Raw genomic sequence first — 17,713 nt, 5'->3', positions numbered from 1 at the left:
TAACAGATCCAAAGCAAACATTTGTAGTATTGGGTCCCTTAGTACCGTAGTGTGTGGGTTCTCAAATTGAAATGATCTTCCAACTCAGCAACATGAGCTAACCACCCCACAATGACCAACAGTGCCAAATCCTGATTGGTGCAGGAAGTATATGACATCACATGTTTCCATCTGAACTCTGGCTTCTGAAAAAAAAATGACTTTGTTTTCAGGATCTTTGGAGTGCCACTTAAACTGAAGTTCAAAAAGAAAGCGACAGTTAAAAGCTCCGGAGAGAATCTATCAGTAAATAGCTGACATCTATAGACCCAGAAGAATTTTTCTGTCTTTGCTTGATGGAGAGCTTCATACTTAGTAAAAGGGCAGTTCTTACAGTGTGTATAATTATTCTGAGAACAGCAGCAGGTGTTTATTCCTGAGGCTAGAGAGGTACAATAGAGCCCAGCAGCTCATGTCACAGAGTTGGACGGCGTCCCTGAGTGTAAAAATAGTCATCTGGCCGATGGTCTTATCTACATATTCACACGACTACTTAGCAGTAAAAGCATTCAGTCCCAGCATTCACAAAGTGGCTATATGCACATCAAGTACAAGGAGAAACACAAAGTTTTTGACCTGACCAAGATCCTGGTGGGATTTAACCACTGTCAGTCATTTAAAAAAAACAAGCAAAAAAAGACATTAAGGACAGGGTGGGCTTTGTTTTGCATTCATGACGTTCCCATGGCTAAAATACCTGGCTTTCCTTCTACGCCTCCCAGTCTGCTCCAGACAGGATCCAAAACAAATACTCACACTTACAAATTACTAAGCGAAACGTCAGGCAGGTTATGAACTCTGTATGTGCCCAATTAACAAGTGAAATACAGTTTGAAATTTCAGTAATCTAAATATGTTCCAAGCCCCGTGAGAGGAACAGCGTCTGAGAGTTTTGTATTCACCGCTCATTTGTATGTTGATGTTATTCTGTTTAGAGATCCAAACTAACATGAACAATGATCCAGTGGAAATGATGTGTGAGGTTTCTGCTTCAGAAGCCTTTAACAGCCAGTGCAGTGGACTGCTGTTATTTTAAAAATACATCCAAAAGACCAAGAGTTTGACTTTGATCTGCTGTATGATTATATGTGAAACCTCTAACGTCAGTCTTATTTAAATTCTTGCTTGTGTTTCAGATGAATTAGAGCAGAGGTGTCAAACTCATTTTACATCACGGGCCACGTCATAATTCAGTAAAGCTGTTGCCTAATAACAAAGCAGAAAAAAGCCTGCTGGCTGCATGTTTGACAGCCCTGAATTACAGGTGGTCAGGGACATTTGGTGTTATGAAAAGTGAGAGCTACCTTCATGTTTGGTTGCAAGAACTGAAAACATCAGTTGTATAGCTTAATTATACAATATACCCATGCTGATTTAGCTGTGAATTGCTTCAAAATATAATATCCAGCAAAGCGGCCTCATGATTTAGTCCACATGTGTTTTATTAACTCATCTCATAAACATTTACCCTTTTACTTAAGCAGAGTTTACCTTACATGATTGATTAAGCATTGTCTAAACTAGAGCTCACAGCACAGTTTGGCCTGCTGGATTTTAATATCTTACAACCACCTGTTTTCATTACCCATTCAGTCAAATTTAGAAGCTCATCCCGTCTCGTAACTTGTATGCATTTCACTGAAAAATAATCGCATCCTGTTGTTTTCCTCAATTAACTCCATTAAGAAGCGATTGCTAAATCAAACTCTGGGTTGTTTGTTTGTCATTTAGTCGCCCCAAGATGAAGGCACTGTAATTACGGTGATTACTTCACATTTAGAAGGCCTTAATTGTAATAATTAGTGAAAGCTGGTGGATGCCCACTTCCTCTATTTTTGCCACGAGGCAGTCACTTAGTTCCACTGTACATCCATGTCAAAATATTATTAGACGGAGTCATGTCCAAATGCCCATTCATCCTCTGGAGCATGTGCATTCACAACAGTGGAGAAATAAGCTAAAAATCCTGCTCTTTGACGACACTTCCCTGAAATATTCAAAGACTTTTCAAAAGAGTGTTTATCTTTGTCCTCTCCTCTCTGCCAATAATCACTGGACAGAAAAACTGAGCAGCAGTCAGTTTTGTGTGAAAAACTGGATTAACAGTGTATAAGAAAATGTCTCTACATATACTCTAAAGCCATTACAACTATTTCTGATATGTTTTTTGTTCATTTGTTATTTTTTATTGCAGGGTTTATTTTGGAAGCACTGTCACACTTTATACTTTGCCTTGTACATGCATGCACGTGTGTGTGTGTGTGTGTGTGTGTGTGTGTGTGTGTGTGTGTGTGTGTGTGTGTGTGTGTGTGTGTGTGTGTGTGTGTGTGTGTGTGTTTGTGTGTGTGCTTTGTGTGAGCAAGTAAGTGGGTGTATGTACTGTTGGGAATTCACCTGCATCTCTCTCATGTAGACGAGACTGGAGGCGGCTGGCTGTCTGTGGACAGTCTCTGCCTCCTCTGTACGCACACATGTTTTATCACGGGTTTAAATGCACAATAAGGCAATAAAATGCTGATATCTTACTCACATGCATGGCATCCAAAGCACATTTGCTGTTTGATTTTAATTATGTTAATTATCACGGTGTGCTGCATGCTACTGCTGGTGTTGTGATGAGGTTTTCTGCACAATATCAGTAGCAACGTTTCTGATACTTTTGCTTTTGGCAGACACATGCTAAGGCCTGATTCTGACTAATACCACAGACTGCATTCTGTGCATTCTGTCCTCTTAAGCTGTGCTTGTTTGCAAAAGTTACTTCAACTGAGGGGTGAAATAAGAGAAAGGGGAAAAGATTTCCTCACTGTTTGTGTTTACATAAGATGTGACTCAACTTTACTACAATTACATGACCCAGTGAAGCAGCCAAGATTATGATTTGTGTTACAGGTTTTTGACATGAATAGATTATTCTTTATTAAATCCTATTAGGTTGGCGTAAATTTGTCCTGCATTGGATTTTGTTGTGGATTTGTTTGGTTCTGCATAGACACATTCCCTACTGTATATGTAATTATTTAAGCTTAAGTTCTGTTTGTTAGTCCTCTGTTTCTTTTCCACTTGTCCTTATGCTGGTGCACTGATAGTTAGGTTGGAGATGCACAGGCTTAGTGTTTTAATTTGAAAGATGCAGAGTGAGCAGGAAGAATGTGCAGGACACAGTGCAGAACCACGAGAATAGGAACAGATCTATAGATCTGCAGCTGGTGCATCAAGAATATCTGAAGCTCACTATCATAGGAATGTGTTTACTCTATAAATGTATAAATGTGAAACCGATGGTCACATTTGGAGAAAAGAAGGTTTATGTAATAGATGAAGGTGGAAAGGATAGATTTCAGACACCCCTGGGGAATTTAATAGACTGTAAATATCATGTCAGGTCTGCATAAGCTTCAGGTTCTACTTGTGGGAACCTGCTGTGCTTGTCAAACCGGTACAATGATCCTCTGCTGCCCCTCTAGACAAAAAAGAAGTAATGCAAACAAATCCCACCCCCTTTTTTTCTGTCTCTGTCTCCCTCACTTCTGGATCATTGTGGGTTTTCCCTCTTGTCTTCACAAGGAAACAGAACATTGGGTTCTACTCAGCAGAGCCTCAAATTTAACCGCTCTGTGGAACAATCGATCCCAGTACATCCTGACTCATAACTCTCACACACACAGGCTTTATGCACCTACCACATCTTTTTTTCACCTTCACTTGTAACTGATGAGCACTCCATTGGGAGGCTAAACTAGCTGTTTTCTTCAGCTACATGAGTGAGACACTGATGCACTAAAACCCAGCAAACACAATTTAAATCTGCTCTCGACTGCTGATGTTCTCTTGCACTTATGCTCAGTGATTGAGGACAGCATTCATCACTCCCAGTGAACAGAGGGCATCATCAGACCGGTCCCATGATGCTCCCTGTCAAGCAAACTGACATTGGCAAGCTTATCTATAACCTCTGGCGCAGTTCAGAGATTTCTTGCTTGTGTAAAAATATCAGCACTATACAGAAACTCTTCATCACAACAGTCTCTCTACTGAAGAGTCAGCCCCTCATGATGTCAGACAGAACCTCCCCTGGTTGGCGTCAAATACACGACACTTCAGAGAACTTATAAATGAACACCTGCAACGCGCTCAGCGTCACACTTACTGCTCAGCTCAGAGGAATCATTCAAACAGGTGAGTAGAACATTGAGACGCTTTAAAATGCTTCAAAGGCCAATGTGATTTTGTACATCGGTTTTATTTCAAGAATTTTGTTTCTAATCAAACTGTTTCACTCAGTATGTGTCTTTGATAAGAGCACGGATGCCAAACCATATATTAAAGTAACCGATCAATAATTCAGATTTGAAGGATGAGGGGTTAACTCTGTGTTGCAAGAAATTATCAAAGTGAGAAATGGACAGAGGTTGTTTTACTTTCTCCTCGCTTGACATTGCGCACATCTTCATCTTCGTCTTCATTATGCATGGAGTGACTTTATTCAATAACAAATGGTAGCATTTCTGCATGTTTTAGCTGTAAAAAAGCATTTTCTATTTAAAAACAAATATATGAACATATCTACAATGACTAGAATGCTGCAAGGACCAAATCTGAATTTTTTTTATTTTGGGGGGGATTACAATATGAGTTTTCATAAAAGATCACAGAAGTGTTCCAAGTTTCCACATCAAACATTTAATAGCCTGTGCTTTCATGCATAATTGGATGCAATGCAACACAGGGAGAAAAAATCATCTCATCAGAATTTTAAAAATACAAATCAACATCAGTACAGTGCTGTAATCCACACCTGATTAAACCCTCTGAAATTTGTTCTTTGTGAATTCTGTAATATATACTTCATTTTCCGGTGATTCCCCAAAGAAAAATACAATTGATTAGTTGTGACATTTCCAGGGACGAGCATCTTTGCCAAAGATTACTCCTCCTGTGAATAGTCCCACCGGAGCGTGTGTAGCCTGCAGCAGAAGCACGTCAGAAACACCGCCCACTAAGGAACAGAGCTCGAGAAAGGTCTGTATTATAGCAGAACAGTTCCCTTGATCGCAAGGAACAGTCACAGCCTCTGGCTTTAATAGTTCATTGCTGGAGGTAGCTCAGGTGTGCTCCATATACAAACTCTTGCACTTTCAGATTGTTCAAATCAGGCTGACTAGGAGCTGCTGCAAACATTCCCAAAACCCAGAACAAAACCTGATATTTATCAAACAAAGCTGCAGAAGAAGCATCAAAAATCTTCTTGTAGGACCCAAAGACAGAGAAACTAAGCTTGTGGCTTATAAATGTTTTTATTCCATCAGTCCACCTTTAATAAAATTCATTCTCCAAGTTATCATCCTTCTTTTTTGAAATTAGCTTAAGGATGAGCTAAATGTCAGAAGTGGGCTTGTAAGAGCTCCAAGAAATGACCAAATTCCCACTGACATTACTTACAATAATCTTGAGCAGTTGTCTTTGAGCAGAATATGACCTTTTCCATTTTAATTTGGCAATCACTGCCCTTTTTTATCCTTCTGTGAAAGGGTGGTGCTTTTAGAATGACTCTCTTAAGTGAGTTACATGTTCCTAGGGGGAGTCACGTTTCCCAGTGGAGAGTCTGCACAGACACAATAACAAGATAACAGCCTGAGGAGAAGCCCTGACGGTGTTTGTGACATGTTTTTACTGTCTGGGAATGGTCTCTGGAGCTACTTTATCTCTACTTGTAAGATGAATCTCAGCAGATCAAAAGCAGGGATTCTAATTAACAGACAGGCTGTGGCTTCACAGATGTGAAAGAAACCAAAACACTTTAATAATTGCATGGCTTCACTGGTATTAGCTGCTGTTTTTTGTGACTGATCAGAAAAAGCTCAATAATCCTTCTCGCTCCTCTCCCATCAGACCCCTGATTTTTGTGGTAGCACAAACATGGACACAAATGTTTCATCACTCAGCTCAACATCCATCCTGACCCAGCTGCCTCTCAATACCACAGCATTCATAAACAGCACGGCTACATCCTTCAGTGCGATTGATGGGTGCGACAACTTGATAGAGGCCGTTCTCTTTGACCTGGCCGTTCAGTGCATCAACATAATTGTGGGTATCCCAACCAACTTACTCGTCATTGCAATTCTCATCCACAATCGCAAAGAGCCTTCCACTTCAGACATATTCTTGGGCTGCTTGGCCTTCATGGATGCCTACTTTGGTGCAATGACCCCCCTGAGCTTCCTTAATCTCTACCTCTGGCAGCTCAAAGAGGTGTTGTCTGCCATTAAGTTCTCCTATGGCGTGAAAGACACCAGCGGCCCATTGTTCCTCTCTTGCATCTGCTTGGATCGCTTTGTAGCTGTACTCTTTCCAATCGCATTTGGGCAACTTAAACACTTCAAGTACAGGTTAGGCCTCTCAGTGCTGGTGCTCTGCCTCACCTTTGCCTACTCAGCAGCCAAGATGGTGGGAGGGCTCCCCAACTTTGAAAAGGTGTTCACCGGTGAGGTACTGGCAACATTTACTTGGATGGTGGTGTGTAACGCAAGCATCCTGTGGGCACTGAAGAAGTCCACCGGTGCAGGGAAAGATGCAATGCACCCCATGAAAAAGAAGGCCTTCAAGATGGTGCTCTCTATCCTGTGTATCATCGTATTCAACTACCTGCCACTTGTTGCTCTGTTTCCATTTGAGGACTACTACTCCCCTGATGTGTTTCGCTGTTACGTGCAGCCCGCGGGTTTTGCCTTTCTGAACATCAGCAGCACAATCCAGCCCCTTGTCTACTTGTCACGTCTGGAGAAGGTGCCTTTCCTCTCTGCGTCCTGCATTAAAAAGATTACTTCCTGTTTCAACCCAGAGAAGAACCAGAATCCACAGGAGCAAAACCAACCTGCTTAGAGTCACAAAATATGAAAATATAACACACTTATTAAAATTTATGAAAAATAATCATCTGCAACTGTGACAGTCAAACCCTGAGTGTAAAGTCCTGCTTTGTTTGGTTTTTTTCCCAGTTTACGTTTTACTTGAATGCATTTTTTTCATAATCAGTGAAAGAAATCTGTATTGAAGATTGAACCAGTAATTAATCAACAAGTAGACAATGTTAAAATTATAAGCATTTAAATTCATGTTTTCATAACGTGATGAATTGCTACAAGGAGCGTGTGAACTATTTGCTTGTGTTTTGGCGCCATCCTGAGGACAAAATACATCAATAAACTTTATCCTTCCAGTGAATGTGTGGACCAGTGACTGTGGTGAGGTTGTGAGGACATTTAGGCTCAGAATCCCAATCAGCATCATACTGATAGAAAAGGAGCATGTATATGTTTCATGTGTGATGTCTTTCTCAAGGTGCATGGTGCAGGACAGGGTGTATACATTCCCCACATACCTCTCCAACATAATAATGCTGTTATGACTGAAAGAAACCACAATGAATAAGTCAAACAGGGAATGCAAACGAATTTTTAAAAAGGGTTAGTGTTTGCCACACACCAAAAACCCAGCTCTACCACTACAGGAAAAAAAAAACACTACATATGATTTTATTCAATGTAGTTAAATCCGTTTTATACAGGTCTATATTTGCTTTCCTACTGAGTGAACATTCATGCCATGCTCAAATGTAAAAAGTGTAAAAGAATACCCAAGTAAAAAAAACATCTTAGCAATAAAATCTGTCTTCCAACACCTCTAAAACTTATAAATAGGACCTGTTATTTCTTCCTTTCTTTAAATCCCAGAAAAAAGCTTAAGTGTAAAATTTACAGTTCACCATTTTAAAAGTGTTTGTATAACAATCTTTGTGGGGACCAAAGGTCTGAAGACATTTTGGACTCAAAATGTGGTTGGGTTAGGGCAGTGGTTCCCAAACTTTTTTTGCCAGGCCCCCCTTTTTTACAAGAAAAATGTTCGCGCCCCCCCCACCACCTAACCTTTGAAAACGCAGCTGTTTCTATGCGTTTGGGCTTTTCGTCAACACGTAAACGGCGTTGCGATTCACCGAAAACGGAGATTATTTAAAACTCCTTTTTTGCGTTTACGTGTACACGTAAACGCAAATGTGGACGCAATGTGGACGAGGATTACAGAGTTCGTCACGCAACGTCAAAGGTATGTGCCTCTTTTCACGTCACGCTGTGCGCCACGTTATTGTTTACATGAGATGAATTGCAGAATGGCAGATAGAGACAAAATACTGTTAATCTGACTATCTTCAAGTTTTACACGCTTACATTTACACACGCAGTTACTGTGCCTCCATTTAGAAAGGCAGAGGCTTCACGGTGTAATTATTTTACGTGTAGTTGTTTTTTTTTCCTGTGTAATAATATTCAACATTGCTATCAATACATTTTTCAAAAAATGCCTCTCTGTGCAAAATGGGTTTAAACACATAAACAACTGTGGGATACTGTTTGTCCTGATTTGAACCGGGGGAACAAATTACGGCAGGATCAGCCTGATATTATTTGTATCCCACTGTAACTTTACTGCATAAAGAGCTAACATGTCCAAAATATCAGGAGTAGTTAGTCATTACAAGAAGTGTTTGTGAACTAAAAATCAAGAATGTTTGTCCGTGATTTGGAGAGCCCAGCGCTGCTCCCGACGCAGGGAAACTAATTTTGCAGGGGAGACCTACCTCGGCACTTGTGCAGGTGAAGCCAACGTGAAGATATGCTTCACCATATTTTCCTGTCTTTGGCTTGGAAGGAAGTTGGTTTGGAAACATATTTGGCGATGCTTCATCTCCTGCTTTGCGTTTGTGTGGGAGCCCCGTCAAAAACCTGTCCACAGTGTCCAAGCGCTCTTTTTTTTTTTTTTTTTTTTTTTTTTTTTCATACCGCGCCCCCCCTGCAATGACTCTGCGCCCCCCCTAGGGGGCGGGCCCCACACTTTGGGAACCTCTGGGTTACGGCAACTAGGGAGAGTATAGTCACTTAGATGTGTCATGGTCCAGCTGGCTCGTGATAGTTGCAAGTTTTGTTTATGTTTTGCTCTCTCTCTCCCTGCACTCTCCAGCGGGGAGAGCACAGCACCTGCAGCCAATCCTCCCTCTGATGGAGCGGCAGCGCCCATGGTGGAGCCCCGCCCGGAACCAGGCACCTCGAGTCTTTGCCTACCTGCCCCTGAACCCATCCTTCCAGCAAGTTGCACTATTGGAGCAATCACATGGGAGATCGAGTTGGCTGTTCGGGAGGTTAAGAGCCGAACTGGATCCCGAGGAGGGCTCGCAGGGCGATCTTTGTTCCCTCCACCGTCCACTTCCAGGTGCCGCACTGGGCTCATACCGCCCGCTTCACATGCCATTTAGAAGTAAACAGAATGATTACCTTCACCAGCACTATTTCTGGTGGCCCACCTTGTCACCAGATGCTCGGGAATATGTCTCCACCTGCTCTACCTGTGCCTGAGACAAGTTGGGGAATCAACCTGGCTTGCTACAACCACAAACTCAGCCGTGGTTTCATATCACGGTGGCATTTGCCATCGGCCTACCCCCGTCAGCAGGTAAAAACACAATAATGACTGTTGCTGATCAGTTTTCTAAACCTGCTCACATTTTAGCACTTCCTAAGCTCACGTCAGTCCTGGAGGATATAGTATGGGATCACGGACCTCAATTAATCTCTCAGGTATGGAAAGAGCTCTGCTCGCCTCTAGAAGAAAAGTTTAGTCTCTCTTCTGGTTACCACAAAGCAACGGACAAACGGAGCACACCAATCAGCAGCTGAAGACCATGCTTCGCTGCATTGTCGCCTCCAACCAAACCATCTGGAGCGAGCAATTGCCCTGGGTGGAGTATACCCACAACAGCTTGAAGTCTTCGGCTACAGGGCGTACTCCGTTTGAGGTCTCCCTAGGGTATCAGCCGCCCCTGTTCTTGGCCCTGGAAGGTGAGTACTTTGTTCCTTTGGTCCAGTTTCACCTCTGCAGGTGTCGCCGGCTTTGGAGGGCCACTCGGGCGTCGCTGTTATGCACCAAAGAATGCAACAAACATGCCGACCAAAGTCCCGCTCCAGAATACACCATCGGTCAGAAGGTACAGTTGTCCACATGCTACGTACCTCTTCATACTGAATCTAAGAAACTCAAATCAACCTTCATCAGGGCGTTTGAAATCGCAGCACTGGTTAACCCAGTTTCTGTTCGCCTTAATCTCTCTCATAATATGAAAATACACAATGTCTTTCATGTGTCCCAAATAAAGTCATGCCTCTCCAGTCCATTGTGCTGAAGAGAAGTGGCGGTGATTGTACTGAAGAGGAGGGTGTGCGTGGATTACCTTCCTTTTCCCCCCCAGAGCCCCAGATCAGTTCCCAACTCACTGTAGGAATAGATCTATATAGCACTGTGGTTCACCCTCTTGTCACCTTTTCCCTGACCATAACTCTGTCTGCATGTGAGTCCATCTGTTAGCCATGACAAGATGTCCCCACAAGGATATGAAAACACAACTCGTGTGTGTGTGTGTGTGTGTGTGTGTGTGTGTGTGTGTGTGTGTGTGTGTGTGTGTGTGTGTGTGTCTGAGCAAGTAAGTGGGTGTATGTACTGGTGGGAATTTACCTGCATCTCTCTCATGTAGACGAGACTGGAGGCGGCTGGATGTCTGTGGACAGTCTCTGCCTCCTCTGTAAGCACATGTTGTGGCGTGGGTGTGGTCTCTGGCCAGCTGCAGAGGAGGGGTGACGCAGTGAGCTCCCGGGGCGGCGCAGGGGCGGGGTGAACAGGTGTGCTGGGATCTGACAGTGATTGTGTCTCTTTATATCTTGGCAGTGACAGTCGGAGAGGAGGAAGAGCGGACGTGACAGCAGAGAGAGCGGGAGTGTCTGTGTCCCAGTGAAAAACGAAAACCACAGTTTCAAATAAAAGTTCTGCTGTCGGCACATTCGCGTCCAGCATATGCTTAACGGGTCACACATTACACTGATGCCTCCCGCACGGCCGGCCTCCTGACCTGCTCCGTCGCCACCGCTGCCTCCCGCACGGCCGGCCTCCTGAACTGTTTCCTGGGTGCGTTCACGGCCCTACAGGCTGCCGGAACATTAGCTCACCTATCGGCTCAGTCACCTGCTCAGTTCTCACCTCAGTCGTTTACTCAGCCACCTGTTCCTGCTGGAGGGTCCAAGGGGCCCGTCCGGCCTTCATCTGTTGTTCCCACTGGGGGTTCTGGAGAACCGCACCAGCCTTTGTTCATCTCCGCTGGAGGGTCCGAGGGGTCCGTCCAGCCTTCTGTTCCCGCTGGGGGTTCTGGAGAACCGCACCAGCCTTTGTTCGCCTCCGCTGGAGGGTCCGAGCGGCCCGTCCAGCAACAGCCACCTGCCTCCGCTGGAGGGTCCAAGGGGCCCGTCCAGCCGCCGTCGCCTGCAGCGCCACCATCTGCGGCTCCCACGCGTCACCTGCAGCGCCACCATCTGTTTCGTCGCCTGCAGTGCCATCCTCGTCTGGTCCAGCCTCAGAGTCTTCAGCTTCGCTTGGTCCAGCTTCAGACTCTTCATCCTCGCCTGCAGCAACCTTTGCTTCTGCCTCTGCGTCGCCTGATCCTGCCTCACCTCGTCCTGTCCAGGCTGCTCGTCTTGTCCGGCCTGCTCGTGCTTGTCCTGTCCGCCCTGCTCGTGCTCGTCCTGTCCGGCCACTTTCCAGGCCGATGACTGAACGTCATCGACGGCCCCCTGAACTACGTCGCCGCCGGTCTGCTGCTCCAAGTGCTGGCGAAGCAACGCCAACTGTTGGTCCTGCGTGGCCGCCTGACGAGCCGCTATCGCCATCATCATTTGACCCAAAATCTGCAGCGGTTGGGCGGCGCCGCCGGGGGAGCAGGAGGAGCCGGCTGGGGACCGGACATCGCGCCAGGGTTTCAGCACCAGTGTAACGTGTGACCCGTTAAGCGTACGCTGGACGCGAATGTGCTGACAGCAGAACTTTTATTTGAAACTGTGGTTTTCGTTTTTCACTGGGACACAGACACTCCCTCTGCTGTCACGTCCGCTCTTCCTCCTCTCCGACTGTCTGACTGTCACTGCCAGCATATAAAGAGACACAATCACTGTCAGATCCCAGCACACCTGTTCACCCCGCCCCTGCGCCGCCCCGGGAGCTCACTGCGTCACCCCTCCTGTGCAGCTGGCCAGAGACCACACCCACGCCACAACATGTTGTAAATGGTAAATGGCCTGTATTTATATAGCGCTTTACTAGTCCCTAAGGACCCCAAAGCGCTTTACATATCCAGTCATCCACCCATTCACACACTGGTGAGGGCAAGCTACATTGTAGCCACAGCTGCCCTGGGGCGCATTGACATAGGTGAGGGTGCCGGACACTGGCGCCACCGGGCCCTCTGACCACCACCAGTAGGCAACGGGTGAAGTGTCTTGCCCAAGGACACAACGACCGAGACTGTCCAAGCCGGGGCTCGAACCGGCAACCTTCCGATTACAAGGCGAACTCCCAGCTCTTGAGCCACAATCGCCCCCGTGTTGTATCACGGTTTAAATGCACAATAAGACAATAAAATGCTGATATCTTACTCGCATGCATGGCATCCAAAGCACATTTGCTGTTTGATTTTAATTATGTTAATTATCACAGTGTGCTGCATGCTGCTGATGGTGTTGTGATGAGGTTTTCTGCACAATATCAGTAGCAACGTTTCTGATACTTTTGCTTTTGGCAGACACATGCTAAGGCCTGATTCTGACTAATACCACAGACTGCATTCTGTGCATTCTGTCCTCTTAAGCTGTGCTTGTTTGCAAAAGTTACTTCAACTGAGACGTGAAATAAGAGAAAGGGGAAAAGATTTCCTCACTGTTTGTGTTTACATAAGATGTGACTCAACTTTACTACAATTATATGACCCACTGAAGCAGCCAAGATTATGATTTGCTTTACAGGCTTTTGACATAAATAGATTATTCTTTATTAAATCCTATTAGGTTGGCGTAAATTTGTCCTGCATTTGATTTTATTGTGGATTTGTTTGGTTCTGCATAAACACATTCCCTACTGTATATGTAATTATTTAAGCTTAAGCTCTGTTTGTTACTCCTCTGTTTCTTTTCCACTTGTCCTTATGCTGATGCACCGATGGTTTGGTTGGAGATGCACAGCCTTAGTGTTTGAAAGATGCAGAGTAAGCAGGAAGAATGTGCGGGACACAGTGCAGAACCACGAGAATAGGAAGGATAGGGGGCAATTGTGGCTCAAGAGTTGGCTGTTCGAGCCCGGGCTCCGACAGTCTCGGTCGTTGTGTCCTTGGGCAAGACACTTCACCCGTTGCCTACTGGTGGTGGTCAGAGGGCCCGGTGGTGCCAGTGTCCGGCAGCCTCGCCTCTGTCATGTAGCTTCCCATCAACAGTGTGTGAATGGGTGGATAACTGTATGTAGTGTAAAGCGCTTTGGGGTCCATAGGGACTAAGTAAAGCACTATACAAATACGGGCCATTTACCATTTAGGAACAGATCTATAGATCTGCAGCTGGTGCATCAAGATGAGAATATCTGAAGCTCGCTATCATAGGAATGTTTTTACTCTATAAATGTATGCATATTGTCAGGAATAGAAATATTGTCCTGCTATTAGTTGCTGCTATTTTATAATCATCATTACCATTTCATGTGATGTTGCATTCAGATGCATTCAGATGTTCAAATATATTGGTATTATATTAGTCTTTATTACAGGTCCAAAGAAGAACCATTTTAAAGGGTTGAGTTGAATCTATAATTTAAAAGTTATTAATGCTTTTATGATCTCTGTGTAGAGGGCAGAGACAGGAAAATACTCTCTGTGCTAAAATGAGACAGGAAACGAAACGCGTCTGCAGAGCATGTTTTGCAGAAGTGAAACCGAAAGCAGAGTGACTGCAAGCCAAAGAGCAGGGTGTTATGCATGTATCGTTGATTAACACACACTTAGTTAGAGGAATCACTGATAGGGGAAAGTTCAAGTTGCTTAAGTTAAGGTCAACTAAGGTTCAGAAAAGCAGATGCAGTACAGACAGACAAATAGTGAGAGGTCATGACACGTACGCAGTACACAACATGCACGCGCCCTTGCACGTGTACGCACTCACACACACACCATAACAGATCTATTTTGGTAGGGCAGAAATGCAGAAGTGTGCCGAAGTACTTAGAGGAAGTGCACCCGACAAGCGACAGCGAAGAGGGGAAGCACCGACCCGAAGACAATGTTTTTTAGAGCAATGTTAAAGGTCATGGAACATTTTGTGGTTTGGATTGACGTAAGCTGTACTATTGTCTATTTTTGTAAAAGAGGGGGCTTTGTTATTGTACCCATATAAAACCTTGTCTCATGATTGTAAGTTCAGTTCAACACTGATTGGGTTGTTGAACTCACACATGTGTTCATTAAAATGCCGTCTAAATTGCACACGCCTGGATCTGTGGTTATTTATGGATTCCTCTCTCAACATTGAACCCTAACATTTGGGGGCTCGTTCCGGTGAGAGAGAGGGAATGTTGGGGTTTTGGTGAGATCCGGGGTCCGTGGTAATTGGACGGGCAGACGGTAATCAGTGGTGAAAGTGAGCAGGCATTCCCGGGGCATTTAAAGGTAAGACACTGCCTGTTGAAATATATTTCCAAAAGGTGTCACATTGGGCATGTCAAATTAAAGTCTACTCACTGGAATTACTGGTAAATGTCTGTTTTTTAATTTTGGCGAAATTTTGATGAAGTTTACCGGTTGAAGTAATGATAAGGAAGTATAAGTGACAGTACTGAGTAATGAGAATAAAGGAATGAAAAGAGAATTAAAGCAGTTGGACTGCTAAGTGAACTTTTAGAATGATAGGGAATTTGGTCATTGTGTGGGTTCAAGTCCCATTGGTTATGCAACCCTTAAGAACTTTCTCGGAGGTGACGCTCCCTGCTGGATAGAAAATCTATCCTTCACCTAGCGGCGACTAGGGATAGTTTCGGGCAACATTCGAGGAGGACTCGGGAATCTCCAAAACTGTTGAGGGTTGTCCTTAATCTTAATCCTGTTTTGGGTGTAGATTGTTGTTTCAAATTATTCTAAATTACTTTAGGACGAGGAGTCTGGGACCCTTAAGAAGCGCATAGCCCGGACGTTGCGATCCCTCCTCGATGCGGACGCGCATTGTTGACCTACCGCGAGTAGGGTTAGCTCGGTTTGGCTTGACCGTGGGGTACAGGGCATCCTGAGATAAGCTAGGGTTCAAGTCCCCTATTCTTGCGCTTTTTGGCTACGATAAATTTGGTTAGGGCATTAGCAATCGGGCCACCGTCAGGGACGGAATACTGGCTAAAATTGGTCGCAAAAAAGTCAGGGACTTTTATCGGTCGGACCGTTATGGATAAATTTGTCGAAATTTATAGGATTTAAGAGGCCTAAAAGAAATCTGTGCAGTTGTAATTAATAAGACGTCTGTAATATAAAATATGAGATCTATGAGTAGGATCAGTCTCTGTGTCAGTAATGCACAGCCGGATGTGCACTGATGGTGGGTGTAAATGCAAATGAGCAGCAGTGACGCGCAGAGAGGGTGGTTTCAGTTTTCGAGAGGACTGAGCTTTTTGCTAAATGCCTGTATATAAGAGGTTGGTTTTGCTTATTATGAGAGTGTAAATACAGTGTGAATATATTAGTGTGGATGCATAGTAAATGACTGAATTTTGATAGATGTATATTTCGTGAGCCATAAATGTTGGTGTGTTTTATTTTTCAGTTATGTGTGTGTGGGGAGAAGCTGCGAGACGATGAGAGGTTTCAGTTTTCTTTTTCTTTTTCTCTTTTGACTTGCTCTTTCTGATCATGGAAGGCATGTCCAAAATACTCGTATGAAAGCGTATTTTGTGTGATTTTAACTGTGTGAAGGCTGTCAGTATTTGATTTGAGTGACTGGGTCATCTGTCTGAGTGAGTGGAAAATGGAAGTTTGAGAGAGAGAAGGCAGTGTGTGTGAGACGAGTCATGGCGTCTGAAAGAGGTTAGAATATTTAAAAGTGTGTGTGAGAGGAAGGTGTGTGTGACTGATGATGTCAGGGGAGCACCCAGAGAAATAGACAGAGTTAAATTCTAAGAAGATGAAGCGAATGCATGTTTTAAGGAAAAGTAATAAAGTAATAAAATTATATTAATTACAGGTTTTAGAAAAGAGACAGACTGAGAGAAATAAATACAGGAACTAACAATTACATTAATGAATTGAAAATGCACATACACAAACTGTTACATGTGAAATTATTGTTGAAAGTTTAATAAAGAAAGCAGTTTACACTCCTTTAATTTCCAGAACCAGTGTGTCCCCTAGATCTGATAACACCCTTGCCCAGTTGGCTCCTGTAGTAGGCGGGCATGGAAGGCTGGACAGCCCATGACGGGTAAGATCCCACCTCGAAACTCTGGGACAACCTAAGGCAAGGCGCAGTCACGATTGCTCGAACCTAAGTCCCGGAGTGACCTTGGAGTCACTGGAGGAGACGGGATTTAACAGGTAAGGCCACTGGGCACAGACGAGAGGGGAAATGTCATTCACAATGACCAGTGATGAGCCAAAAGAGAAAAACACACCCTGTCAAAAGGAGTTTGGAACACTGGAAAAGAAACATTTACAAGATCACAAAGATCATAAAGAAACATTTATAAGAATCACACATACAAACAGAAAATGCACTAACCTTACACAGATAAGCTCATGAAGATTAATGAACAGATAATGATTTAAAACCTGGCTAAGAACACAAATATACGTAATTAAATCAGCCTGCTAATTTCATGAGGGTTAAAATGGTGTGAATGTTGAAGAAAATACACTTAAAACACACTTGGATAAAACAGAGTTGTGGAATAACTCAAACGAAGCTGTATGACAAGGGGTGTGAGTTATGGAAAACAAAAACAAAAGAGGAGTAATTACTTAGGAGTGCTCTTGCACTGATTTATCAAAGTAAGTGATTAGTATAGAAAGAAAATGAAAATAATTCAATAATGTGATAAGGTTTAAACATGTATTCCTCTTGTTAAGTTGGCTGTTGAGCTGTGGGTTTATGCAAATTAGCTCGAGTGAGTGAGTGACAAAGACACTTCCTGTGTGTGTGTGTGTCAGAGGCTTTCTGTTCAGTTCAAGAGAGATCGGGGCTGTTGAAGAGTATTGGGAGAAATATATAATGGTAAAGTATCAGGATATTTGATTACGGTGGTCAGGTCTGTTCAGAGGGGCAGATTTGGACAGGAAATTTATAATTTAAGGATGATACGTTGTTGAAATTGGTTTTTATCTTGTGCTGAATGAAAACGGTCTTTGATCTTTTGACGAGGTTTTCGGTGTGTTGAACGGGTGAAATTTAAGATTGTTTCAGATTTTTGAGGCCGTTGTTTTATTTCCAGAGAGGGTGTTTCATTAAGGCAGGGATAGGTCTGAGAGGGGCCCCAAAAATTTTTTGTAGTAGTAAGTGCACTCAGGAAAAAACCTGTCAGGTGATTTTGTTTGGTACTTTGATGAGCTAATAATCAGCTCTCTTTTTTCATTTTTGTTCTAAGCAGGCCTGGAAGAGAGTGAACGGACGGCGCTGACAAAATTACCAAGTACGAAAATCAGGTGGGCATTACGGAATTATAATTGATTACAATCAGAGACTGATTGGCGGCGAGTCTCTGTCTAAAAATGGGTTGTATCGATTCAATC

At 43.8% G+C, this 17,713-nt stretch overlaps 1 protein-coding gene across 1 annotated transcript; it reads left to right on the top strand.

The window, feature by feature from the left end:
• The first annotated feature begins 4,663 nt into the window (after positions 1 to 4,663).
• Positions 4,664 to 7,243, top strand: LOC116317649 (G-protein coupled receptor 183-like). Its single transcript, XM_031736486.2, has 2 exons — positions 4,664 to 5,061; positions 5,932 to 7,243. The coding sequence occupies exon 2, from the start codon at positions 5,959 to 5,961 to the stop codon at positions 6,922 to 6,924; it is 966 nt and encodes a 321-aa protein (XP_031592346.2). The 5' UTR covers positions 4,664 to 5,061; positions 5,932 to 5,958; the 3' UTR covers positions 6,925 to 7,243.
• Positions 7,244 to 17,713: the final 10,470 nt, after the last annotated feature.

Source organism: Oreochromis aureus, linkage group 4 (assembly GCF_013358895.1).
Source record: "Oreochromis aureus strain Israel breed Guangdong linkage group 4, ZZ_aureus, whole genome shotgun sequence".
Taxonomy (NCBI): Eukaryota; Metazoa; Chordata; class Actinopteri; order Cichliformes; family Cichlidae; genus Oreochromis; species Oreochromis aureus.
The sequence above is the reverse complement of the archived record's forward strand: the minus strand, read 5'-3'. Positions and strand labels throughout refer to the sequence as shown.